The 25,179-nt window shown below is 52.0% G+C and overlaps 1 protein-coding gene across 5 annotated transcripts in view; it reads left to right on the plus strand.

Moving 5' to 3' along the window:
- The window catches only part of DUOX1 (dual oxidase 1), a 36,625-nt gene that overhangs the window by 6,359 nt on the left and 5,087 nt on the right, over positions 1-25,179 (plus strand). For all 5 annotated transcript variants that reach the window (XM_077939315.1, XM_077939317.1, XM_077939314.1 and 2 more), the window contains 22 exons: positions 89-255; positions 663-723; positions 846-942; positions 2,288-2,378; positions 3,402-3,504; positions 3,763-3,935; positions 5,089-5,264; positions 5,483-5,601; positions 6,194-6,331; positions 7,564-7,677; positions 8,389-8,588; positions 9,244-9,429; positions 11,812-12,037; positions 12,284-12,377; positions 12,655-12,830; positions 15,365-15,434; positions 15,860-15,985; positions 16,588-16,766; positions 17,043-17,273; positions 18,114-18,213; positions 18,677-18,726; positions 20,882-21,009. In XM_077939315.1, the coding sequence (XP_077795441.1) occupies positions 89-255; positions 663-723; positions 846-942; positions 2,288-2,378; positions 3,402-3,504; positions 3,763-3,935; positions 5,089-5,264; positions 5,483-5,601; positions 6,194-6,331; positions 7,564-7,677; positions 8,389-8,588; positions 9,244-9,429; positions 11,812-12,037; positions 12,284-12,377; positions 12,655-12,830; positions 15,365-15,434; positions 15,860-15,985; positions 16,588-16,766; positions 17,043-17,273; positions 18,114-18,213; positions 18,677-18,726; positions 20,882-21,009 (3,005 nt within the window). The remainder of the gene's footprint in view (positions 1-88; positions 256-662; positions 724-845; positions 943-2,287; positions 2,379-3,401; positions 3,505-3,762; positions 3,936-5,088; positions 5,265-5,482; positions 5,602-6,193; positions 6,332-7,563; positions 7,678-8,388; positions 8,589-9,243; positions 9,430-11,811; positions 12,038-12,283; positions 12,378-12,654; positions 12,831-15,364; positions 15,435-15,859; positions 15,986-16,587; positions 16,767-17,042; positions 17,274-18,113; positions 18,214-18,676; positions 18,727-20,881; positions 21,010-25,179) is intronic.

The following is a 25,179-nucleotide window of genomic DNA, read 5'->3' on the forward strand; positions in this document are numbered from 1 at the left end:
GACGGGACCGGCTGGGGGTCTGCGAGTGTGGGCTCCCCCGATCACGCTACCGCTCATCTCTTCCCCTGCGCCCCCACGTCGGATGCAGCCTTCGGGGCGGAGCGAGGGAACCGGGAGCCCTTCCTGCAGGCGCTGGGTCTGCTCTGGTTCCGCTATCACAACCTGTGCGCGCAGAGGCTGGCCCGCCAGCACCCAGACTGGGGGGACGAGGAGCTGTTCCAGCACGCGCGCAAGAGGGTCATCGCCACCTACCAGGTCAGCCGTCCGCGCCCCGCGACGTCCCCCCTCCCGCGAGCAAGTCCACGGGAGACTCCGCTGCCCCACGGAGCTCCCCATCTGTGGACAACCTCCACCCAGAAACCCCTCCCCAGACAGCCGAGGTCTAGGGAAGCCCCAGTAAATGATAGGGAGGCACGCGCTGTTTAGAGGAGAAATCTGGCTGGTGATTATTATTTATCACCTCCCAACCCCCCTTCCCCACTCCCCCAAATCCCCTGGTTCCTTGAGGAGGCAGGCCTCACACCGCTCCTGTTTGAGTTGCTTCTCCCATGACTGACCCTGCCTGGTCCTCATCTCCACCTGGAAGCCGTCCTTGGGCTCAGACCCTTCCAGGCCCCGCCCCATCCAACTGGAGCCTCCCCTCGCCTCTCTCTGCCCCTCAGAACATCGCTGTGTATGAGTGGCTGCCCAGCTTCCTGCAGAAAACACCCCCGGAGTATACAGGTGAGGGAGTGGGGAAGGAGGATGGGAGGGCTTTCGTGAGTGTGTTTTGTGGGGTGGGGTGGGGAGTACGTTGGAGATTTTAGGGCTAAATTCTTCTGTCCTCTCTTCTCCTGTTTCCCCAGGATACCGGCCATTTCTGGACCCCAGCATCTCCTCGGAGTTCGTGGCGGCCTCTGAGCAGTTCCTCTCCACCATGGTGCCCCCTGGCGTCTACATGAGGTGAGGGAGGGGCTCAAAGGTTTGTGTGCTGGGAGGGATGGGGCTGTCAACTGAAGAAAATCCGCCCTCAGGAGCTCTCTCTACAGGATTATCAGTCTGAAGTGTCCCCAAGGGAACGATGAATAGAGAGGGGAAGAAAAGCAATTGTTTTAAAAGATACATCACTGTGGTTTTTAAGCATTTTTACTTCCCTTCTCCTGCTGCTGGTGTAGATATTACCCTCCCCCCACCCATTAAATATAGAGTAATAAAGGTTCAGAGGGTGTCACAAAGCCCACTGGTCTAAACCTCATGTCTTGACACTACACTGGGGACATTTTTAGCTATAATCACAGGGCCCAGGGCCTGCAACCTTTTAGGGGCAGAGGGTTCTAAAATGTGTGCAATCTGAAGGAAAATATTGGCTTCAAAATAATGAAAAGGGAACTTGAAAAAGACACAGGCTGGGTGCGGTGGCTCACACCTGTAATCCCAGCACTTTGGGAGGCTGAGGCGGGTGGTTCACCTGAGGTTGAGAGTTAGAGACCAGCCTGACCAACATGCAGAAACCTCGTCTCTACTAAAAAAAAAAAAAAAAAAAAAAAAAAAAAGTATATACACACACACACACACACACACACACACACACAAAATTAGCTGGGCATGGTGGTGCATGCCTGTAATCCCAGCTACTCGGGAGGCTGAGGCAGAAAAATCACTTGAACTCGGGAGGCAGAGGTTGTGGTGAGCCAAGATCGTGCCATTGCACTCTGACCTGGACAACAAGAGTGAAACTCTGTCTCAAAAAAAAAAGATACATATTTAAATAAGTGTATATGAAACAAAGCATGTCCATTTATTTTTTTATAGTTGCTTTATAATTTAAAACAATTCATAGATTAGATTTACTCTGGAATAATCTCTGGGGTATGCCTGATGATGTACGAGACATAGACAATTGAGTTATTCACAGACAAGTAGTTTCAAAAGAACAATTTTTGAATCCTTTGAAAAGGTATATATGTACACATATGTTGTACATACAATTGTGTATGTATATATGTATTTCACATGTGTGCGTATATACATATATTGAGAGAGAGTCAGAGAGAGAGTGAGCGAGCTATGAGTACATTTAGATACTTGGTCTGATGTTGTTAATGAGGGAGTACATTTTAGATATTTGGTCTGATGTTGTGGATAGGACCTTCCAAAAGTCAGATCCCCCAGAACGTACCAAGGTCCGAACCACACACCACCTCAGAAAGGCCTGGGGTCCCTGGCTACCGCCTCAGAGACCAGAACTGATGCCTGACAGTATAACCCCATTACCTCAATCACCATCTCCCTGCTCTTTGCATTTCAGAAATGCCAGCTGCCACTTCCAGGTGGTCATCAATCGGAACTCAAGTGTCTCCAGAGCTCTCCGGGTCTGCAATAGCTACTGGAGCCGTGAGGTCCGAGCTGGGGGCCACAGAAGTGGTGGATATGTGTGTGTGCATGCGTGTGTGTGTGTGTGAGTGCATGGTGAAAGTAGGCAGTAAGGCTGAAGCGGACAGCTGGGATAGGCTGGGGTGAAGGAGGCAGCCTGGAGGACCTCAGGCATCTCCCCTACAAAGTCTGAGGTGACCAGGTAGCTGGACATGGCCAAAAGTCAAGCCACCACCCCAACCTCAGGGCTGTGGGAGAGCCAGTGGGGCCTGTGCAAGTATGGTTCTGCCTTTGTTGCTGCCTCCCATGTTTTCCCTCTCCTTCGACAGCTCTGGTTGTCCTGTAGGCCTTGGAGTACCCCAGCTAGTCTCACTTGCCCCAAGGAAACTTCCCATTAGACACACATCCCGGGCAGTGTGTGAATGCGTATGTGTGAGGGTGGTGGGGAGGAAGCAGGGGTTCTTAGAGATTATTGGGGATTGCCCATCCGTCCAAATCAGGCCAGCATGGATGAAGAGCATTGATCATGAATTTAAAGCAAAGCAAGATACTTTGTATAAAGTGTTTACTAAGGGGAAGGGAGTAGGGAGGAAGAGAAAAGAAGCCATAGAATCAGAGCCTGGAGCTGAGTTGAAAGAGGCCTCAGTGTCCCCCTCATCAAAGTCCCTTTTTATTAAGGGAAGGAAACTGTGTTCAGAGAGGGCCTGTGACTTGCCCGAAGTCATACAGCTGGTTAGTAACAGGACTAAGACCTAGATATTCTAGTGAATTTGCCAACCACATTGTCAAGTCTCCCAAGGTCAAAGTAAAATTTTAAGATCCCTTGTGCTTGTATAGACCTCTGTCAGGCAGTATTGACTTTGGATGGGGACACCCCTCACCCTGAGTGGGGAATCAACCTGCAGAGCAGGAATGTCCCACCAGTTTGGGAGCAAACAGTAGGACTGGGTGGGCTCAGGGATAAGGATGATGGTGTGGAGGGAGCCTGGCTATCTAACCTCTGACTCCATTAACCACGCCCCTCTCCTCCCCACCCACAATCTATAAAGCACCCAAGCCTACAAAGTGCTGAAGATGTGGACGCACTGCTGCTGGGCATGGCCTCCCAGATCGCAGAGCGAGAAGACCACGTGGTGGTTGAAGATGTACGGGGTGAGTCTGAGGCTGACCCTGCAGGTTGTGAACTCCTGGCCTCTGGGAAGAGGCTCAGCTGGACTTCCAGAGCCAGGTATGAGGGGGTACCTGGGGCTGGGAGCCTGCACTGCACTCACTGATGAGAGAGCTTCTGACATGCTGATCATGGCTCCTTCTGGCTCAAGTCTTCTGGGGCTGGTTGGAGCCTGGGGCCTGGACTGGAGACTGCTGTGGTGGCCCTGAGCTCCCTCAGACTGTCTGGTATCTCGTCTCCAGATTTCTGGCCTGGGCCACTGAAGTTTTCCCGCACAGACCACCTGGCCAGCTGCCTGCAGCGGGGCCGGGATCTGGGCCTGCCCTCTTACAACAAGGCCAGGGCAGCGCTGGGCTTGTCTCCTATTACCCGCTGGCAGGACATCAACCCTGTGCTCTTCCGGAGCAATGACACTGTGAGGAGGGGTCAGGACCCCGAGGGTAGGGTGGGAGGGACAAGGCACGTGGGACTGAGTCATGGGAGATAGGTAGTGAAACTTGAGCACAGAGACAAGCACCTAGTGGGAGGGGCAGGGCTTACCCAGGTCACTTTTCCCAATATTACATATCAGGATGAAGATTACCAGACCAGCAAGATTTGGCTTTGCACTCTGATTGTTCAGATCCAGCAAGCATGTATTGAGCATCTATTGTTTGCCAGGCACTTAATAGGCACTATCTCATTTACTGTTCTCTCCACCCTCCTGAGTGGGTATAGAAGGTCCTTGACTTAGGAACAATCTGTGCTTTCTTGCACTGATGTTTAAGCTGCCTTTCAGGAGTCAGCTGTTACACCCTGAGCTATCACCTGGACTGGTGGCATGCCTGCTAGCCAAGAGACCAGACTGGGGCACCTCACCATCTTGACACAGCAGTGTTTCTACAATTGTGTGCCTACTCTATTGCATTTTGCCCTTACCATTTTATAAAATTATTGGAAAGTGGAGGTTTGAAAGGCCAATAAAGAAGTGATATGAGCATGGGGGCTCGTAAACTTTATAAAATCAATATATAGATAGGAATCACCAGGCATACCAAGAGTAGCAAATCTTTAGCTTCAAATGGGCCTCAGTGGAATTAAGCTGGTCAAGTGCTATTTACACTGTGGAGAAAAAAACTAAAGTAAAGGTCAGGTAATGCTGGTGATATGTTTTTGAAAACTGTCTCTAAAAGGCAATATATAATCAGGCATTTGATTAAAAAAAAATTCAGTTCTAAAGAATAGAAACTTTTTATAACACATCATTCTGCCATTCAACTTTTGCGCTTCTGGTTTTGTCCCTTCAACTTTCATACCTTTTCAAGAACAAGTTATGAATGGGGATTGGCTGGCTGTTTTATTACTTTCTAGAATAGGCAGCTGAATGTGTGAGAGGGTTCCCATAATGGAGTTCACTTATGTAAAGCACTCAGAGCAGTGCCTGGGGCATAATAAGCACTATAGAGGAGTGAGTTGCTGTTACTGACATTTATTATTATCATCCCTGGGGCTAATCCCTGCGAACCACCTCTTTGCCTGAGGGTGGGTGCCGTGTCCTTGCTGTTACTCCTGCCCCTTCTTGGTTCCAGGTACTGGAGGCCACAGCTGACCTGTACAAGCAGGACTTGTCCTGGCTGGAGCTGCTCCCTGGGGGACTCCTGGAGAGCCACCGGGACCCTGGACCCCTGTTCAGCACCATCGTTCTTGACCAATTTGTGCGGCTGCGGGATGGTGACCGCTACTGGTTTGAGAACACCAGGAATGGGTAAGGCCTGCTAGGGTAAGGTAAGCTCTACCTCAGCCTGGGCCGCAGACCCTCTCCCTGGCCTTAGACAGCCCCCTTGCGCCCTTGATTCCAAGCCAGCCCACCGCCCCCTTCCCAACACCTCTGGGTCTCTTTTCTCACCTGGCTCCTTGGGTCTGGGGTTGCTGGAGGCCTGCATTCCCTTCCCATCCCAGTGACTTCTGTTTTCTCCAACTTAGGCTGTTCTCCAAGAAGGAAATTGAAGAAATCCGAAATACCACCCTGCGGGACGTGCTGGTCGCTGTTATCAACGTTGACCCCGGTGCTCTGCAGCCCAGTGTCTTTGTCTGGCATAAAGGTGAGTGGCCAAGGGGTGACTGGAGGAGTGGTGGGTCTGGAGCCTCGTCCCTCTTCAGCTCTGGGCTTGGCTCAGTGTGGCTAAACGTCAACCTCTGTGCTCCAAGAGGGGAGTGAGCTGTGGTTCTGCCCTTGGGAACTCCAGGTGCCAGGGCCGCCACCTGCAGCTGTGTAGGGTCCCCTCTGCACAACTCCAGAAAGTACTGAGTGAGGGCAGAACCAAGTCTCAGAGAGAGCTGGTGAGGAGGTTCACATTCGGCTGAGATGGAGCTGGGGCTGGGTATAATATTAGGAGGGCTCTGTGCGGTGAGGATATCCCAACTCTACAGCAGTGAGGGAAGAGTTTGTGTGTGTGTGTGTGTGTGTGTGTGTGTGTGTGTGTGTGTGTGTGTGTTTGTACATACACTTGTGTGTGTGAGGGAGAGATGGAGGTTGGGATTCATTTTTTACCCCACTTGTTACCCAAGGAAGCCCCTTCCCCTCAGCTACCCAGAGTGCCCCCACCCCCTTTCTGCCACCCTAACCTCCTCAGTGATCCTGTGCCAGCACCTGTGGCCCAGCACCCAGGACTCTGGCTTCCTCTGCCTCCCCAGGAGACCCCTGTCCGCAGCCAAGACAGCTCAGCACTGAAGGCCTGCCAGCCTGTGCTCCCTCCATTGTTCGTGACTATTTTGAGGGCAGTGGATTTGGCTTCGGGGTCACCATCGGGACCCTCTGCTGCTTCCCTTTGGGTAACATGATGGACAGAGTGGAGTGGGGTGAGGGATACAAGCTAGGGGATGCAGTTTGGGTGGTTCCACTAATGACAACAAACCACGCAGAGCATGGTCCCTCTGGGTAGGAGAATGAAACACTAGAGGAGGAAGGGACAAGAGAAGTGTGACCTACAGAGAAGTCAGCTCCAGGGAGGATTGCCTCCCTGTTTTCCTGGGACTCCCCGCAGGGCCCAGCATTGGTCAGGAGCCAGGGGGAATCTGTAATCCACAGCTTTTTGCAGGCCTGGGCCTAGAGGACTGTCAGAGGCAAATCCCTGTTTAAGAACAAGGGCTAAGGCCCGGCGCGGTGGCTCACGCCTGTAATCCCAGCACTTTCAGAGGCCAAGGCAGGCGGATCGCCTGAGGTCGGGAGTTCGAGACCAGCCATGATCAACATGGAGAAACCCTGTCTCTACTAAAAATACAAAATTAGCTGGGCATGGTGGCGCATGCCTGTAATCCCAGCTACTCGGGGGGCTGAGGTAGGAGAATCAAGTGAATCCGGGAGGCAGAGGTTGCAGTGAGCTGAGATCACACCATTGCAGTTGCAATGAGCTGAGATTGCACCATTGCAGTCCAGCCTGGGCAACAAGAGGGAAACTCTGTGAAGAAAAGAAAAGAACAGAAAAAAAAGAAAAGAAAAGGAGGAAAGGAGGAAAGGAGGGAGGGAAAGAAGGAAGGAAGGGAAAGAAAGAGAGAGAGGAAGGGAGGGAGGAATGGAGGGAGGGAGGGAAGAAGGGAGGGAGGGAGGGAGGAAAGGAAGAAGGAAGGGAGGGAGGGAGGGAGGGAGGAAGGAAGGTAGGAAGGAAGGGAGGGAGGAAGGGAGGAAGGGAAGGCTGGGACAGATCTAGTCACTGGAGTGAGGCTTGGGGCTTAGTCTTTGGCAAGGCTGTGTGTGTCAACTAGCAGCCTGGTGGGGTGAGTCTAGGCTCTGACACAAAGACTCTGGACTTAGTCTCTGGCTAGTAAGGGACATGAGTGGTAGAATATGAGGAGGCAACGTGGGCATCTTAGATGCTACCCAAAGCTCCCATGGGATACAGAGCAGCTTCCCCCAGGGACCTTCACAATTTGAAACAATTGAGCAAGCTGACCTAGGGGGTAGGGACAATAGGTGGTACTGCCAGGAAAGGAGCTGAGAAAGGAGCCGCTTCCAACCCCCCGAGCCACACCTCTCCCTGAGCGTCCTACTGCCTCTGCCCTCCCAGTGAGCCTGCTCAGTGCCTGGATTGTTGCCCGGCTCCGGATGAGAAATTTCAAGAGGCTCCAGGGCCAGGACCGCCAGAGCATCGTGTCTGAGAAACTCGTGGGAGGCATGGAAGGTAGGCCTAGGGCTGGCCAGGGTGGTGGTAGGGAGGACATGGCTCAGCACTACAGCTACCCACCTCCACCCCAGCAGCCTCAGGAAAAGGCCTCCCTTTTCTAGGACTGTAGGCAAGACCACAGTGGCATTAAGCAGAAGTTGGACCTGGAGTCCTGCAGCCTCCGGAGTTCCTCACGTGCAGGAGTCTTTGAACCCTGCCTAGATCTTACAGGGTTACTATGACTGACGATTCCCTGGGAACTGGTGATTTGTAGCATCTCACGCTGGAAGTCCAGGCAACAGAGAAGTGATTAATGAAGGTCCAGAGTCAGACTGGAATTGGAATCTTGGTTCTACCACCACTATGGGCTATAGGGCCTTAGGCAGATTTTTGAATCTCTCTAAACCTTTTTTTTTTTTTTTCTTATCCATAAGATAGGAATAATAATAGCACCTACCTCACAGGTTTATAATGAAATGAAATAGTTCATGCAAAGCACTTGGTATAGTATTGAGCACTTAGAAAACATTCAGGAAATGATAGTTACTATTCTTTTCATGTGGCTACAGGCACAGCCAGGCTTTCAGGGAGGGAATGACCCTCAGTACCCCAGAAGGGGACAATGAACTGTGGAGGCCTCAATCTAATTTCAGCCCTGAGCTGGCCCTCTTCCTCCCAATGTACCTCTGGCGGATCCCAACTGACAAAGCCCTGTCTCTCTCCCCCCAGCTTTGGAATGGCAAGGCCGCAAGGAGCCCTGCCGGCCCGTGCTCGTGCACCTGCAGCCTGGGCAGATCCGTGTGGTAGACGGCAGGCTCACCATGCTCCGCACCATCCAGCTGCAGCCTCCACAGCAGGTCAACCTTGTCCTGTCCAGCAATCGTGGACGCCGCACTCTGCTGCTCAAGATCCCCAAGGAGTATGACCTGGTACTGCTCAGCTGGCACCTGGCTCCTTGTCCACAGCCAACGCCAGGGAGGCAGCCAGGGGGAGGGGAAGGAGCACGGGGCCAGGAGGCAGGAAATGGTAGTTACTGTGCAGGAGTCCGGCTTCTTGTTCCCCGGTGGAGTACCTGATAGAGAAACTTGGACACATTTATCCTGCTCCGGGCCTGCTGGATGACATAATTTCCATGGTTTCCACCTAACTCTTGCAACCACAGTCTGCCTCCTCCTTTTCTGAGGACAACCTGTCAGGTCCCAGCTGGGTGTCCTTGGAAGAAGCAAAGCCCTCTTCCCTGTCCTCTTATCTCAGGATGTAGTGAATTTTTAGAGATTTTGGAGGAGAGCTAAATCAGAGGCCTGGCCCATGATCCCCTCCATCCTCTGGCCTCCCTGCCCTCCTCTCCCTTCTCCAGTATGGAACAGAGGGAAGAATGTCCTTGTACACATGCCTTTAAATGCAAACTCTGCACCTATGAGCAAGTCACTTAACCCTACTGAGCCCCTTTCCTCTTCTGTAAAAGGAGATACAATATCTCTTTTGCAAGCTCACTCCAGTGGCCCCTCTGACATAATCCACATAAAGTGCCTAACCTCAAGAGGCCTTGGCAAATGGTTGCTTTTGCTCGGGCTGCCCCCTTAGGTGCTGCTGTTTAACTCGGAGGAAGAGCGGCAGGCGCTGGTGGAAAACCTCCGGGCAGCTCTGAAGGAGAGCGGGTTGAGCATCCGGGAGTGGGAGCTGCGGGAGCAGGAGCTGATGAGAGGAGCTGTGACGCGGGAGCAGCGGAGCCACCTCCTGGAGACCTTTTTCAGGCACCTTTTCTCCCAGGTGTGTACATGGGATCAGATCAATCCTTATGCTGTGGTGGCATCCTTACCTGTGTGAGGCCATGAGGTGAGTCCAGGGGAAGTCAGAGCCCAGAGTTCTCAGCTAATAATCAAGTTTATTGCAATTTTGGATGAATCACCAGACTTTATCATAAGGAGTTGCCCCGCCCCCATCTGAACCCCACCTCCAGCTACGAGGCTTCAGTGGGGGGATGCCCAGGAATGGGCTTCTCTGCATTTGTTGCTTATCGCTCTCCTCAGGGCTGCCCAGACTTTCCATCCTCGCTCATCTCAGCCTGCCCCAAAGGCTGCAGAGCCCCAGGGCAGTGTGGGCACCATGAGGGATATTGTTCACCCCTCCTTGGGGGAGTGCAGCTGCCAGAGCCCTCCATGGGGCATTGATGTCCACCTTGCAGGCTTCTGAGAGAGATTGGGAGGATATAGAGAAACAAGACAAAAATTCAGAGACTTGAGTCCACAGCTGGCACAAAAATAAAGGCAGCCTGGGAGCAGGGTAGTGGAGTGGAGAAACGTGGTAGATAAAGATAAATATGGTCAGGTGTGGTAGCTCACACCTGTAATCCTGGCACTTTGGGAGGCGAGGCAGGTGGATCACTTGAGGTCGGGGTCTGAGACCAGCCTGGCCAACATGGCAAAACCCCATCTCTACTAAAAATACAAAAATTAGCCAGGTGTGGTGGTGGGTGCCTGTAATCCCAGCTACTAGGAAGGCTGAGGCAGGAGAATCACTTAAACCTGGGAGGCAGAGGTTGCAGTGAGCCGAGATCACGCCACCGCACTCCAGCCTGGGCAACAGAGTGAGACTCCATCTCAATTAAAAAAAATATATATATACATATATACACACACACACACACACACACACACACACACACACACACAGCATGGTTCTCCCACTGAAGAAGCTTATCATCCCACTGGGAAGACAGAACGTGCACAGAAAGGAAGATAACTGGCAAAGAATGAAGGTTACAAAAGTGATTCAGGAAATCAGCGATCCAGGAGCTCAGAGAAGACAGTGAGCCTTCGGCATGCTGCGAGGTCATGATGGAGGTTATATTTGGCAAGGACTTAAAGTTGGAGAAGTTTTGGCTCAGAGGAAAGGAACAGGAGGGACTGAACAGAGGTCTCCATGGAAGAGCAAAAAAATTAATGTTTGAGGAGAAAGAGCAGGGTCATGTGGCTGGGGAGAGGATTCATGAAGGAAGCATCCATTGAACAGACATTTACTCTGTACCGGGAACATGATTTAAAGTCATTTGAGGACAAACAAGTTGAACTTGAATATGTACAAGAACAGAGGGACCCTCAGCTGGGTGACTTCTTACCAGAGCCCAGGCAGGACTGGGCGTCTTCACTCATTGAGGATCCACTGGGGTTATGGGAACTCCCTGTGCTGAGACATGAAGGGTGCTGATATATCCTGCGGGTAGCTGTCAGTGTCTCATATCTGCACAGTGATTTCAGCTTTCAGAACATTTTCAACACAACCACTTTCGTTGATTCTCACAGTAAACCTGTGAGATAAGTAGAGCAGATGAGGAAATGAATCCCAGGCAACCGAAGAGACTTGCCTGAGGTCATGCACCAAGCAGGTGACAGAGACAGGGACATGAACCCGGGTCTCTTGCCTTCAGCCCTAGGCTCTTTCCACTACAGCACCTTGTTTGAAGCTATAAGGTTTACCTCATGAAACCATCACCAGACTTGGAGTAGGCACCTCACTTGACAGGCAGGAAAGACAGGTACTGTGGCCCGTGGCCTGCCTGCTTCCTCACTGTCTGTTCTCTCATGCTGGGACAGCCCCTGGGTGGGCTGGGGATGGCCACAATGAGAATTCCCCTTTTCCAAGCCCAGCTTTTCCTCAACCCAGCAGACGCCTTGTCTTAGTTAAAACTATTTTATGTATAAATAAGAGAAACCCCAGTAAGCTAGCATTGACAAAGGGTCAGTTGACTCTGAGAATACAGAGATGTCTCAGGAATTCCAAAGGGAGGACCTAGAAAAGGAAAGCTGTCAGCCAATGAGCCCACGGCTCTCCTAGGCTGCCTCTGCCTTACTTGGTCTCTAAGTGGCTGAGCACTTGGAGGAAGAGAGTGGTCCACACTTTCTGAGCTTTCTTGTGCTCAGGTCAAGACAGACCTCACACTTCTTAATTCCAAGTGAGCTCCCTGTCCAGTCAGCTAAGGCAGAGAGTCAGGGTTCTGTAGAACAAACATGGCTTCAGGCACCATCATAGTGCCGCCTAGCAGAGGGGGTCCTGGGCAGACACCTCAAAAGGTGGCTCCTACAGGGCTCAGCTGAACTTCAAGTCAAGGAAGCCTTGTCTCCTCTCCCTCCCTCTGCTACTGCCCAAGTGCAGGTGCTGGACATCAACCAGGCCGACGCAGGGACCCTACCCCTGGACTCCTCCCAGAAGGTGCAGGAGGCCCTGACCTGCGAGCTGAGCAGGGCCGAGTTTGCCGAGTCCCTGGGCCTCAAGCCCCAGGACATGTTTGTGGAGTCGATGTTCTCTCTGGCTGACAAGGATGGCAATGGCTACCTGTCCTTCCGAGAGTTCCTGGACATCCTGGTGGTCTTCATGAAAGGTGAGGGAGGAGGGAACGATAGGAGAGGCTGGACAGGGACTGGATCTGTTGGAGGTGGAGAAGCCCTGGGACCAGGTCTCCAGCCATGGCAGATGCCCAGGAGTGCCCAGGCAGAGGTCAGGAAGCAGAGCGACCATTACTGTGTCCAGCAGTGGGTCATCACACTGGTGTGAGACCCCTTCTGGCCAGCCTGGGGGTTCAGGCAGGCAGGTGGGGGCTCTCCTTATGGAGTCCTCCCTCTCCCAGGCTCTCCTGAGGAAAAGTCTCGCCTTATGTTCCGCATGTACGACTTTGATGGGAATGGCCTCATTTCCAAGGATGAGTTCATCAGGATGCTGAGGTTGGTTCTCTGGGACAGCCAGGAGAATGGGCCAGGGCAGGGACGCCAGGGCAAAGAGGTGGGACCTGAAGGAGAGAGCAGAAGGGCCAAGGAAGGCAGAGGCCTCCTCCTTACCCATGTAACCAGAGGCTGTTCCAACTAGCAGGGGGTTTGGGATGTGGCCAGTCGGGGCCCCTCCATGTGGGCACAGACAGTTTGGTGCGATGGAGTCATTATGTCCTGTGTCTGGATCACAGGCCCCAGTCAGAGCCTGATGGTTCCTCTCCCCCAACCCCAGATCCTTCATCGAGATCTCCAACAACTGCCTGTCCAAGGCCCAGCTGGCTGAGGTGGTGGAGTCCATGTTCCGGGAGTCGGGATTCCAGGACAAGGAGGAGCTGACGTGGGAGGATTTTCACTTCATGCTGCGGGACCACAACAGCGAGCTCCGCTTCACGCAGCTCTGTGTCAAAGGTGGGGCAGCCTGGTAGGCAGCACTGACTCATTGGTTAGGCATAGTAGGCACAATGCCCACATACTTTTAGGAGTCCACAGAAATGTTTTAACTTCCATTAAAATCGGAAGGGAAAAAATGAATGTAGTGATATAGAATAATGGATCCAATCTGGATTGTAGTTTTCTTTATATCAACATAATTATACAATGTAATTTGAAAGTATTTTTATTTTTTATTAGGAGGAAAGGGCCCACAAAGGTGAAAGTGCCTAGGGCCAGTGAAAGTCATAATGCAGCTCTGCTGGTGGGGCGGGCAGGGTCAGGATAGGGTAGGGAATGGTGGTTGGAACTCTGCTTCCCCTGGCTCCCTGCCAAAGCCCCCTGTGCCTGGTGCCCAGGGTAGGGGGAGACTGTCTCCCTGTGACAGCCCTACCCAGGCCATACTCCCTTCAGCTGGGGTGTCTGGTTGTGGGGGTGGGGTGGTATCTCTTGGGGTTTTTTTTGCTGCTATATCTTCTGGCTGAGTGCTTAGTAAATGTTTGCTGAGTACATGAAGACCCGGTTCTGTTGTCCTTCCCCCTACTTCCTGCCCCACCTATGTCTGATTCAAGTGGGTGGGGGCTAGAGTTAGAGTGAGGAAGGGGCAAGCAGCAGGCAGGAGGGTCTGTCTGTGGCCTGCTCTGAGCTGTTATGGTATCTTCTCATCTTAGAACTCTCACTGGGGCATGTTGAGACCAAACCAAGCCCCTCCCAGAATTATGAGAAGGGGTAGGCTGAGCAGCCTCCACAGGGAAGAGGGGCAAGTTAGACAAGACACAGATGAGCCTCTGGTCAGGGCTTCCCCCTGGGAGTAAGGAGAGCTGGAAGAGAGGGAAGCCAGCACTCCTGATTCTGCAGCTTTTTACCTTTCCCAGGCAGCCAGGGCAGCAGGCACCTGAGCCTGAGGGCAGGGACAAGGAAGGTACATGGAAGGGAGCCCACACCACAGAGTCCCAGGGACATCCAACACCTGGGATTGAGGGTAAGACCAGGCTTGGGGATTGAGGAAGATTAGCACTGAGTATTGTTTTCTTTTAATTGTTGTTGAGTCCAGATTTTTTTTTTTTTTTGAAAGATTTTAAAACTAAAGAAAAGGAAAAAAGGGCCAGGTGCAATAGCTCACGCCTGTAATCCCAGCACTTTGGGAGGCCAAAGCGGGAGGATCACTTGAGGTCAGGAGTTCAAGACCAGCCTGGCCAACATGATGAAACCCCATCTCTATAAAAAAAAAAAAAATACAAAAATTACCCAGGTGTGGTGGCACACACCTGTAGTCTTAAGTACTTCAGAGGCTGAGGCACAAGAATCGCTTGAACCAGGAGGCAGAGGTTGCAGTGAGCAAAGATTATGCCACTGCACTCCAACCTGGGCAACAGAGATTCTGTCTCAAAAAAAGAGATGTTCCTTCACTTTTCACCTATTTGTTACCATTTCACCACATTTGTTACCATTTCACCACATTTGTTACCATTTCACCACATTTGCTGTTTGTGGAACATTTGAGAGTACAGGCATTAACACTTTGTTTAAAACATTCTGATTTGGCCGGGCGCGGTGGCTCAAGCCTGTAATCCCAGCACTTTGGGAGGCCGAGGCAGGTGGATCACGAGGTCAGGAGATCGAGACTATCCTGGCTAACATGGTGAAACCCCGTCTCTACTAAAAATACAAAAAAAACTAGCCGGGCGTGGTGGCGGGCGCCTGTAGTCTCAGCTACTTGGGAGGCTGAGGCGGGAGAATGGCGTGAACCTGGGAGGCGGAGCTTGCAGTGAGCCGAGATCACGCCACTGCACTCCAGCCTGGGAGACACAGCGAGACTCCGTCTCAAAAAAAAAAAAAAAAAATTCTGATTTAATTTTAATATAGTTCAGCTTACTTTCTTTTGACCTCAGCTATAGACCAGGGTCATCCTCAGGCTTGGTTCAGCACTTGGAAGAAACCCAGAGATTCCCAGGCCTCCTGTAAGAACTTGGCTTTGCAGCTTAGTCCTGCCCTGCCTTCAGTGCTCAGCCTAGACAGGAACAATGGGGTGACTCCTGGGAGAGCTTTTCTCCTGCATAGTTTATGATGAACATTTTCAAACGCAGAAAAGTAAAACAACTGCAGTATGATCTCCCGTATACCTACCACCTAGATTCTACATGTAACTCTTGGAGGTTTTAAGCTGGAGGATCTGAAGCCGAATATTGATAGCAGAGCAGGCTCAGAGGGCAGGTTATATACAGTTCCTGAACTCTACCCCATAGTCCCAGAAGTGGGACTGATGAGAGACACTCTTTAGGGAAGGCTGCCTGACCAACTTTCTTTCAGGCCTTCTCCCTGCCCACCTATGGCTGGGTCCAGCTCCCACTGGGGACAAGGGCTGAGGTTGGGGCACCCAAAGGCAGGGCCTCCATCGGTCTGGGACTGTCTCCTGTGTCTGAACATGGGATGGTAGGAGTGCCGTCCATTTGAGCCAGGCCCTCCTGGGCTCTGGACCCTGAGCTGCTCCCTAGCCCGGCTCTGCTTTGCAGGGGTGGAGGTGCCTGAAGTCATCAAGGACCTCTGCCGGCGAGCCTCCTACATCAGCCAGGAGACGATCTGGTGAGCCCCCATCTGGGAATGTCGGAGCGGGGAGTTGGGGAGTTGCCATTTCTCTCCCCTGAATGGTTGGGATCAGGGCCACTGCTAGCCCATGCAGCACCTTCAAACAAATTAGAAAAAGGCACCCCTTTCTCTAGGCAGACACAGCCCCGTGCCGGAGCAAGCAGAAAGCCTGCTGGATTTCCGCTGTCAGTTACGGCCTGGCCCAGATGCCCTTGTGAAGGGTAAAGGCATATGCAACAGCCTTAGTGAGGACCCCCAAGATCTGACTCATTCTGTCTGTAGGTGTCTGTGGAAATCCTGCTATCCCCTTGCTGACAGCTCTGATCCTTCCTCAGCAGAATGGGTTTGGTGGCAGACCAGGACAGCAGAGGAATGAGTGGTTGAGATAGCCAGCATCCTATCTCTTACCATTCTTGTCGTAGTCCCTCTCCCAGAGTGAGTGCCCACTGTTCCCACGGCGACATAGAGACGGAGTTGACACCTCAGAGACTGCAGTGCCCCACGGACACAGACCCTCCCCAGGAGATTCGGCGGAGGTTTGGCAAGAAGTACGTCTGCTCTTCCCCTTAAGCCAGGCAGTGCATCCATTCCTTCAGCTTACAAACATCCTTTCCTTGGTACCAGGCACTGTGCTAAACATCGTGGGTAGAGGCAGGGTGAATAGTCCTTGCCCAAGAACATCACAATCTAAGGAGATAGTCTGCTACACTGATCATTTCAATGTCCCACTGATGACTGTTCGAATAGTGGGAAGAGCGAGGGCCTTTGGAACTCAAGGAAGCACTCACCTCTGCCAGGGAGGTCAGAGATGCCTTCATGGAAGAGGTGTCCTTTGAGTCTCTAGTAAAGGCTGAATATGGGTGCTGGGTGGGAGGTGGGAGCGACAGACTGGAAGGAGAGAGACTGAGTGTGAACGAACATGGGTAGATGGAGTGCATCCCCTGGGAAGATATGACCACTCCGGGCCATCCCTCCACTGCCAGCTTGCTTATGCAATGTGATATAGCCTGATACGGTGAGGTCTAAATCCTACTTCCACAAGGCTCACTCGGCTTCCCTCGCTTCTGGGCGGCTCCCCTCCGTGAAGCGGGGCCCCACTAGCGTTGGGTCCGATGGTAGGTGCCAAGGGCTAAGGCTTCCTGTCTCCCAGGGTAACGTCATTCCAGCCCTTGCTGTTCACTGAGGCGCACCGAGAGAAGTTCCAACGCAGCCGTCTCCACCAGACGGTGCAACAGTTCAAGCGCTTCATTGAGAACTACCGGCGCCACATCGGCTGCGTGGCCGTGTTCTACGCCATCGCTGGGGGGCTTTTCCTGGAGAGGGCCTACTGTGAGTGACTTCACTTACCACAAGCCCTTTCCCTAGGCTTGCAATGAGTGATCGCCCTGGGGGTGGGGCCTACTGTGAGTGACCGACAGCCCCGGGGCAAGGCCTGCGGTAAGTGCCAGCCCTGGGTGGGGTAAGTGGAGCCTGTTTGAGTGAAGACTGTGAAGGGGAGGCCTGTTGTGAGTGGCAGCCGGCCAGGGCCTACCGCTGATGACCTCCCTAACCAGCTCGCTCTCCTCTGCACTGCCCCTCGCTTGCCTGCCTGGGCCCCCTCCACAGACTACGCCTTTGCCGCACACCACACGGGCATCACGGACACCACCCGCGTGGGAATCATCCTGTCGCGGGGCACGGCAGCCAGCATCTCCTTCATGTTCTCCTACATCCTGCTCACCATGTGCCGCAACCTCATCACCTTCCTGCGAGAAACCTTCCTCAACCGCTACGTGCCCTTCGACGCCGCTGTGGACTTTCATCGCCTCATTGCCTCCACCGCCATCGTCCTCACAGGCAAGGCCTGGGGAGGCTCTCCAGGGCCTCCAGTCCCCGCTGGCTTCCCCTCCTCTGAGAGACCCCCTCTCTGCTGGCACTCACCTTTAACGTCCTTCTCCATCAGGATGGAGTTGGCCTGGGCCAGGGTGTGAAGTAAGCCCGGGAGCCTGTCACTGGTCACTGCCAAGTGCCTCTTCCCACACTTTCCAGGGCACCTCAGCAGCCTCAGCTGACAAGTTCCTAACACCCCGGAATGAGTGTGCATAATGTGTCATTTCTCCCAATTTTTATGTTTTAAAGCATGACTCTATGAGAGACAGCAAAGGAGGGAACTTCTAATGCTGGAATTCCAGACTCACATGGTTGTGTGCATGGTGTGTCTCTGGGGTGTTGGGGAGGGCCAGGAGATTGTTTAGAGGTCAGAAGTCCGGGCCAGCATGGTGGCTCATGCCTGTAATCCCAGCACTTTGGGAAGCCGAGGCAGGCAGATCATTTGAGGTCAGGAGTTCGAGACCAGCCTGGCCAGCATGGTGAAACCCCGTCTCTACTAAAAATACAAAAATTAGCTGGGTGTGGTGGCGCATGCCGGTAATCCCAGCTACTCAGGAGGCTGAGGCAGGAGAATCGCTTGAACCTGGGAGGCAGAGGTTGCAGTGAGCTGAGATTACACCATTGCACTCCAGCCTGGGTGACAGAGCGAGACTCCATCTAAAAAAAAAAAAAAAAAGGTCAGAGGTCGAGACTCCTAGGTGCTTCTTCAGGCCCCCCACTCTGGCCAGCGTCCTCCACCTTGGGCTGAATGAGTGAGCACCCACCCTGGGCTGCCCCAAGCTCACCACACGGTCTGCTCTTCCTTAGTCTTACACAGTGTGGGCCATGTGGTGAATGTGTACCTGTTCTCCATCAGCCCCCTCAGCGTCCTCTCCTGCCTCTTTCCTGGCCTCTTCCATGATGATGGGTAAGTGTGTGTGTGTGCGTGTGTGTGTGTGTGTGTGTAATGGGGAGGATTCCTTTTGGGTGGAAAGAAACAAATTCTCTGGCTCCAGAGCAGAGTGTCACCTTCTGGGTTACAGGACAGAGAGTGACCAGCTTGAGCCCCTAATGCTAAGTCAGCAGGAGAGACTGGTGTCTGAGTTGGGGTGCCTCCCCTGAAGGGTCCCATCTGGAAGACCCAGAGATCTCCTTTTATTAGCTAGGCGTGGTGGTGTGTGCCTGTAACCCAGCTACTGGGGAGGCTGAGGTAGGAGAATGGCTTGAACCCAGGAGGTGGAGGTTGCAGTGAGCCGAAATCATGCCACTGCACTCCAACCTGGGTGACAGAGCAAGACTCTGCCTCAAAACAAAACAAAACAAAACAAAAAAAAAAAAAAAAAAAAAGAGATCTCCTCTCAAGGTCTCTCTTTGCTGTCCCTTCCACACAGGTCTGAGTTCCCCCAGAAGTATTACTGGTGGTTCTTCCAGACCGTACCAGGTGAGAACTCTCCTTGATCCATGAATTTCTGGACCTGACTGTGAGCTCAAGGCTCTGGGTTCTCTGCACCCCAGAGCAGCCCAGGTTCACTCACTCAGCTCTTCTGGTGACCCAGGCTCTGCCCTCTGGCCTGACGACACTACTTGGTGGCAAGAGACTTAGGCTACTCTGCATTCCAGTCCTCCTCCCAGGAGCTCAGCTGGATTCCTGCTCCTACTTTGGGCTATTTCCTCCTCTAGTAGGGTTAGTGGGAGAAATATCTCCTACTCTGGACTAGTTCCAGTGGAATACGAGTGGCTACCTCTTCCCCCAGTACACACACATACCATAACAGTAGCTTTGAGGAGTACTGTGCCCCAGCTACATGGGGGAGGGAGCGGGCTCTTTGTCAAGTCAGACAGAGGTGCCTACCCAGTATGCCTTGAAAAGAGCGCTTGGGGGATATTCCTAACTCCCTATAATCACCCATCTTAGAGCTATTAGCTGTGAATCTATTCAAACTCTCCTGAACCTATTTATGTTTTCACTCTGTTCTTTCCTTGAAGTAACACAATTTCTATACTGGCTTCTCTCTGTGAAACACGGCATGGGTGTTTTTTTTTTAATCCTAAAATGATCTGCTTTGAACTTCAGAGGGTGCTTGCTAATTCCTGCACACTGAGATTTAGTGGATAAGGCTGTGTTTATGCTCTCCTCTCCTTTTAGGACTTTATAGGCTTTGGTTAGATCCCTTCTTAACCTTTACTTTTTTATACTTCAGGACTCTAATCTTCTTAACTTCTGCCTCTCTCCTCCTTGATCACTTGAGGGACCATTCTCTGTCCTCTCTATCTTGCCCTGGCTCCAGTATTATCCCCCTGTATACCCATGGCCTGGATCCCCTGGGAGAGGAGGGGCCTCCCACCAACTCTGGGTTGTATTTGGGGACCCTGGTGATGAGCAGGGACAGTGTTGTCCTGCCCAGTCACTAACAGTGCCAGTGCTCATGTTGTGTGCTGTGGCAGCCAATGAAGAGTGGTGCAGGGGACAAGGACCAAACCTCGACTCGATGAGGGCAGGGCCTGCTATTTCCATTGTTTGGCCCAGAGGGCCCACAGTGGACACGCTGTGCATCCATTCATTCAGCACAAATTTATTTATTTATTTATTTATTTATTTATTTATTTATTTTTATTTATTTATTTTTTTTGAGACGGAGTCTCACTCTGTCGCCCGGGCTGGAGTGCAGTGGCCTGATCTCAGCTCACGGCAAGCTCCGCCTCCCAGGTTTACGCCATTCTCCTGACTCAGCCTCCCGAGTAGCTGGGACTACTGGTGAGGTGGCGGGTGCCCGGCTAGTTTTTTTTTTTTTTTTTTGTATTTTTTAGTAGAGACAGGGTTTCACCGTGTTAGCCAGGATGGTCTCGATCTCCTGACCTCGTGATCCACCCGTCTCGGCCTCCCAAAGTGCTGGGATTACAGGCTAGAGCCACCGTGCCCGGCCCAGCACAATTTTATATAGGGCCCACGGTGTGCCAGGCCCCTGCACTAGGCACTAGGATTCAGTGGCAAACTAGCTTAGCCTGTTCCTTGTTCTTGAGAACCTGAGAGTCAGGAAAGTGACAGACAAAAAACAAATAATGACATGGGTGAAAGATTGGCTGGGTGTGGTGGCTCACACCTGTAATCCAAGCACTTTGGGAGGCCAAGGTGAGTGGATCACCTGAGGCCAGGAGTTCAAGACGAACCTGGCCAACATGGCAAAACCCTGTCTCTACTAAAAATAAAAAAAAATTAGCTGGGCATGGTGGTGCACACCTGTAGTCCCAGCTACTCAGGAGGCTGAGGCAGAAGAATCATTTGAACCTAGGAGGCAGAGGTTGCAGTGAGCCAACATTGCACCAATGCACTCCAGCCTGGGTGACAGAGTGAGACTCCATCTCAAAAAAAAAAAAAAAAAAAAAATCATGGTGACAAAGGCTATGAAAAGTGAATAATGTCTGCTGAAATGAAAGGTACCTGTGATCAGTGGTGTAGGGGAGAGAACCAGAGGAGAATGCTGGGACATTCTTACCCCAACCTGGGCAGTGGAGTGGAAAGGGGACCTTGGAAGCCCCAGAACAGTCCCCTTTCAAGGCACTGATCCTCCACCTTCCATCCTGTGTTCACGTTGCAGGCCTCACAGGGGTTGTGCTGCTCCTGGTCCTGGCCATCATGTATGTCTTCGCCTCCCACCATTTCCGCCGCCGCAGTTTCCGGGGCTTCTGGCTGACCCACCACCTCTACATCCTGCTCTACGTCCTGGTGAGGGCTTTTGGCTGTGAGCCAGGCCAGGAGGGTATGGGCAGGACATTTCCAGGGAAGCAAGGAGGGCTGGGACATTCGTTCTATTTCAAGTTATTTGAAGCATCTTCTTCACTTCTCAACATCTCTCTTTGAAGGTGGAGATGATAGTACAGGGCTCTCCAGTAGGATGACCCCAATATGCAGCACTTGGAAGGTCGGCTCCCTGGGACAGGTTTTGCAGCAGCAGCCCTGCCAGACTGATCTCCATTCCTCGTAGACACTTCCACATCACTTCTGCCCAGCTAGTCTTTCCCCACTTTGGGTGGCTGGTTTTGGCTCCTGGGTGGACTACCTGCACCCAAGAGAGCATCATCCTTTTTGAAGAAACTTATCTTAAATGGGTTCTGCCACTTTTGTTCTGATCCTGTTTTTTGGGGTATTAGTCACACCCGCTAAGTGACACCTGTACAGTATATAAGCTTGTTCAAAATGACTTCAGTTGGATTGTTGATCAAATGAAAAAAAAAAATTTTTTTTTTTTTTGAGACAGAGTCTCGCCCTGTCACTCAGGCTGGAGTGCAATGGCATGATCTCGGCTCACTGCAACCTCCGCCTTCCGGGTTCAAGCAATTCTCCTGCCTCAGCTTCCCGAGTAGCTGGGACTACAGGCACGCACCACCACGCCCAACTAATTTTTGTATCTAATAGAGATGGGGTTTCACCATGTTGGCCAGGCTGGTCTTGACCTCCTGACCTTGTGATCCGCCCGCCTCAGCCTCCCAAAGCTCTGGGATTACAGGTGTGAGCCACCGCACCAGGCCGATCAAATGGATTTTTAAGACTCTACCTATCCCCTTTCCTTCTCCTTAACCTTGGCTCCTGCCTCTCTCTCTCTCCTTGTTGTCTCCCTTCTCATGTTCCCTTCACCCTCCCCTGGGTTTCTCATTGGCTGCTTAGCTGGTTAGTTCTCGGGCTGATTCTGTGTCCCTGTGTTGTGGCTCTGCTTGTCTGCCTTCCTCATGAACAGAGGCATTTCCCCAAAGGGTATTCTGAGGGCCTCACTTAGAAGCTAAACCAAGTCCCAAGGCTCCAGCTCTTCCCTGCAGCAGAACTGCACACAGGGCTCTCCTTTGTGCCAAGACAAAGAGACACTGCACCATGGCCTCGGTCAGGTTGGCTCCTGCTGTCTGACCTGCCTTCTCTCAGGTGCAGTTCTGTCTTCACTGACAGATAGGAGGGTCTGTTTCATCTTGCCTGTGGCTCAGCATTTCACAGTTCTGAAGATGACTATTTAGCCTTGGCTTAGGACGCTTCCTAGAACTGATGATGTGTATTTCCTAAGAAACATCTCTTTCTTGGGAAGCTGTGACTAATTTACCCTCTCTCCTCCGCTTCCTAATAATGAGTGGAGCCCTAGCATTCTCGGCTACTGCTTCTGTTGGGGGTGGAAATGATGTTCTTGTTCCTGGTGATAAAGCAGCTACTTTGAACCAGATGAGAGATCCAGAAGAGTGGCCAGGAGGGCTCCCTAAGACCCAGAGCCCTTTCTGATTTGTCCTGGGGTATAGGCATCACTAGGATTCCAAGCCACTCTTCCTGCCAGCAGGAAAGTCAGGGGCTTGAAGGGTGTGGCCGGGCGTGGTGGCTCACATCTGTAATCCCAGCACTTTGGGATGCCAAGGCGGGTGGATCACCTGAGGCCAGGAACTCAAGACCAGCCTGGCCAACATGGCGAAACCTCATCTCTACTAAAAATACAAAAAGTAGCTGAGTGTGGTGGCACATGCCTATAGTCGCAGCTACTCAGGAGGCTGAGGCATGAATCGCTTGAACCCAGGAGGCGAAGGTTGCAGTGAGCCGAGATCTTGCCATTACACTCTAGCCTGGGCGACAGATGGAGACCCCGTTTAAAAAAAGGAAAAAAGAAAAAAGGAAAAAAGAAAGGTGGAGGCCTCTATGCTAGGCTGTCCTCGCCAGCAGTTTGGGACAATCTCATCTCAGGGAGATCAGGGCAAAAGCACCCTCTTTGTTCCCACTTGTCCCAGGTGTGACCACTTGACTTCAAGCAGAAAGAGAAATTACAAGTAAAGGACCCCAGGATAGACTAGACCCTGGGGAAGGATGGCCAGGCTTCTGATCCAGGCAGGAGAGGGCAGGGCTAGCACATCAGAGGCTGAGCTGGCTGAGCCGCCACCCCATCCCACCAGCCAACAAGAAATCTGCAGCAGCTTTGTGGTTTAAAAGGAAAGCCAGCACAAAATAGGGTGTAGAAACAGAGCAGCATGACGTCACCCTACCATTGTGCTCAGCCTGTTTGGATGCACAGAAAGCCTTGAGGGTGGGTGTGGGCTCCATAATGAAACAGTGAACTTGGGGAAGGAAGAGCCAGTTCAAAGAAGAGCTCAGAGAGGTTTAAGTTAGTCTTGTAGGGAAAGGTTCAAGAATCCAGGAAGACTTAGCTGGGGGAAGGGAACTCCTGAATGCAAACCAGAGTTCAGTTTAAAAGCTATCTGTTGGCCGGGTGCTATGGCTCATGCCTGTAATCCCAGAACTTTGGGAGGCCGAGGAGGGTGGATTGCCTGAGATCAGGAGTTGGAGACCAGTTTGGCCAAAATGGTGAAACCCCCTCTATAGAAAAATTAGCCTGGCATGGTGGCATGCGCCTGTAATCCCAGCTACTAGGGAGGCTGAGGCAGGGGAGGTGCTTGAACCAGGGAGGTGGATATTGCAGTGAGCCAAGATCACACCACTGCACTCCAGCCTGGGTGACAGTGAGACTCCATCTCAAAAAAAAAAAAAAAGAGAAAAAAAACTAAAAAACAAAAAAGAAACTATCTGTTGAGGGTCTAGTAGGGCCTATAGGGCCCAGCAACAGAAGGGAGACTCTAATCCCTTCCTTAGCAACTTAGGATTTGCTGTGACAAAAAGTGGCATATGCATGAAGTGATCAAAATGAACACTTGATAAAGGATTAATTGCTGAGTGGAGTGTTCCAAACAGTAAGTTATAGGAGTTCATTGAAGGGAGTTTCACTTGGGCTAAATTGGCTAGGGAAGACTTTGAGGAGAAGATTGGACTTGGGCCAAGAGTCTGGGAGAGATAAGCTAAGCTTTGACAGGGCAGAGTGGAAAATGAAGAGCAATCCAGGTAAAAGGAAGGGCATGAACACAGGCAGAAGTGGAAATGGTGATAGGATATTCAGGAGACAGAGGGGACAGGCCTGGCTGTGGATGGCCATAGGGCATTAGATGGTGGCAGGACATGCTGCTGGTGATCATGCGGTGGTGGCAGTTGAAACTGAGGGGCTGTGGCTCAGCTGAGAGGCCACACCACATGGCAGAGCATAGAAATGAGCAGAGGGTGACAAAACCAGGCTTGGGCAACACCCATGACTGGGGGTGGCAGTAGGAATGAAGCCAGTGGAGGAGATGGAAAGCGAGTAGCCCAAAGTGGGAGAACCAGTAGAGCATTGTCGCAGAAGCGGCGAGAAGGAGGTGGTCACTAGTGCCTCAGGCTTCCAAGAGTAGGAGCCAACATGGCCTGAAAGGATACCTTGAAGTTTAGCCATTTGTGGGGCTGCTGGGCCCTCAGTGGGAAGGTCCTAAGGAGAGGTGGAGGCAGAAGTCAGACTGAGCCAGACTCAGGAGCAAGCAAGTGGGAACGATGTGGCCAAGTAGTGTCTGACCATGTTAGACAAACTTATTAGGGAAAGGACCAGAGCTGGATGATACTGGTCAGTTATTACATGGAAAAGGGAGACAACTTAGGTATTCTTATCCTGAAAAAGGAGAGGGTAACTGGGGAAGCGCCTTTCCCCAACAGTTATTGAGTGCCTATCATATGCCAGGCAGAAACTGCTAGGAGCTTATAATGGCAACAGTCCCTACCCCTTCAGTCCAGTGGGGAAAACGACAGTAAACATGTAAATGAATGAGCAAGCAAAAGTACTGTTGGCCGGGTGCGGTGGCTCACACCTGTAATCCCAGCACTTTGGGAGGCTGAGGTGGGCGGATCATTTGAGGTCAGGAGTTCGAGACCAGCCTGGCCAACATGGTGAAACCCCATCTCTACTAAAAATACAAAAATTATCCGGGTATGGTGGCGGGTGCCTATAATCCCAGTTACTCGGGAGGCTGAGGCAGGAGAATCTCTTGAGCCTGGGAGGTGGAGGTTGCAGTGAGCCAAGAT

This window comes from Macaca mulatta, chromosome 7 (assembly GCF_049350105.2).
Source record: "Macaca mulatta isolate MMU2019108-1 chromosome 7, T2T-MMU8v2.0, whole genome shotgun sequence".
NCBI lineage: Eukaryota > Metazoa > Chordata > Mammalia > Primates > Cercopithecidae > Macaca > Macaca mulatta.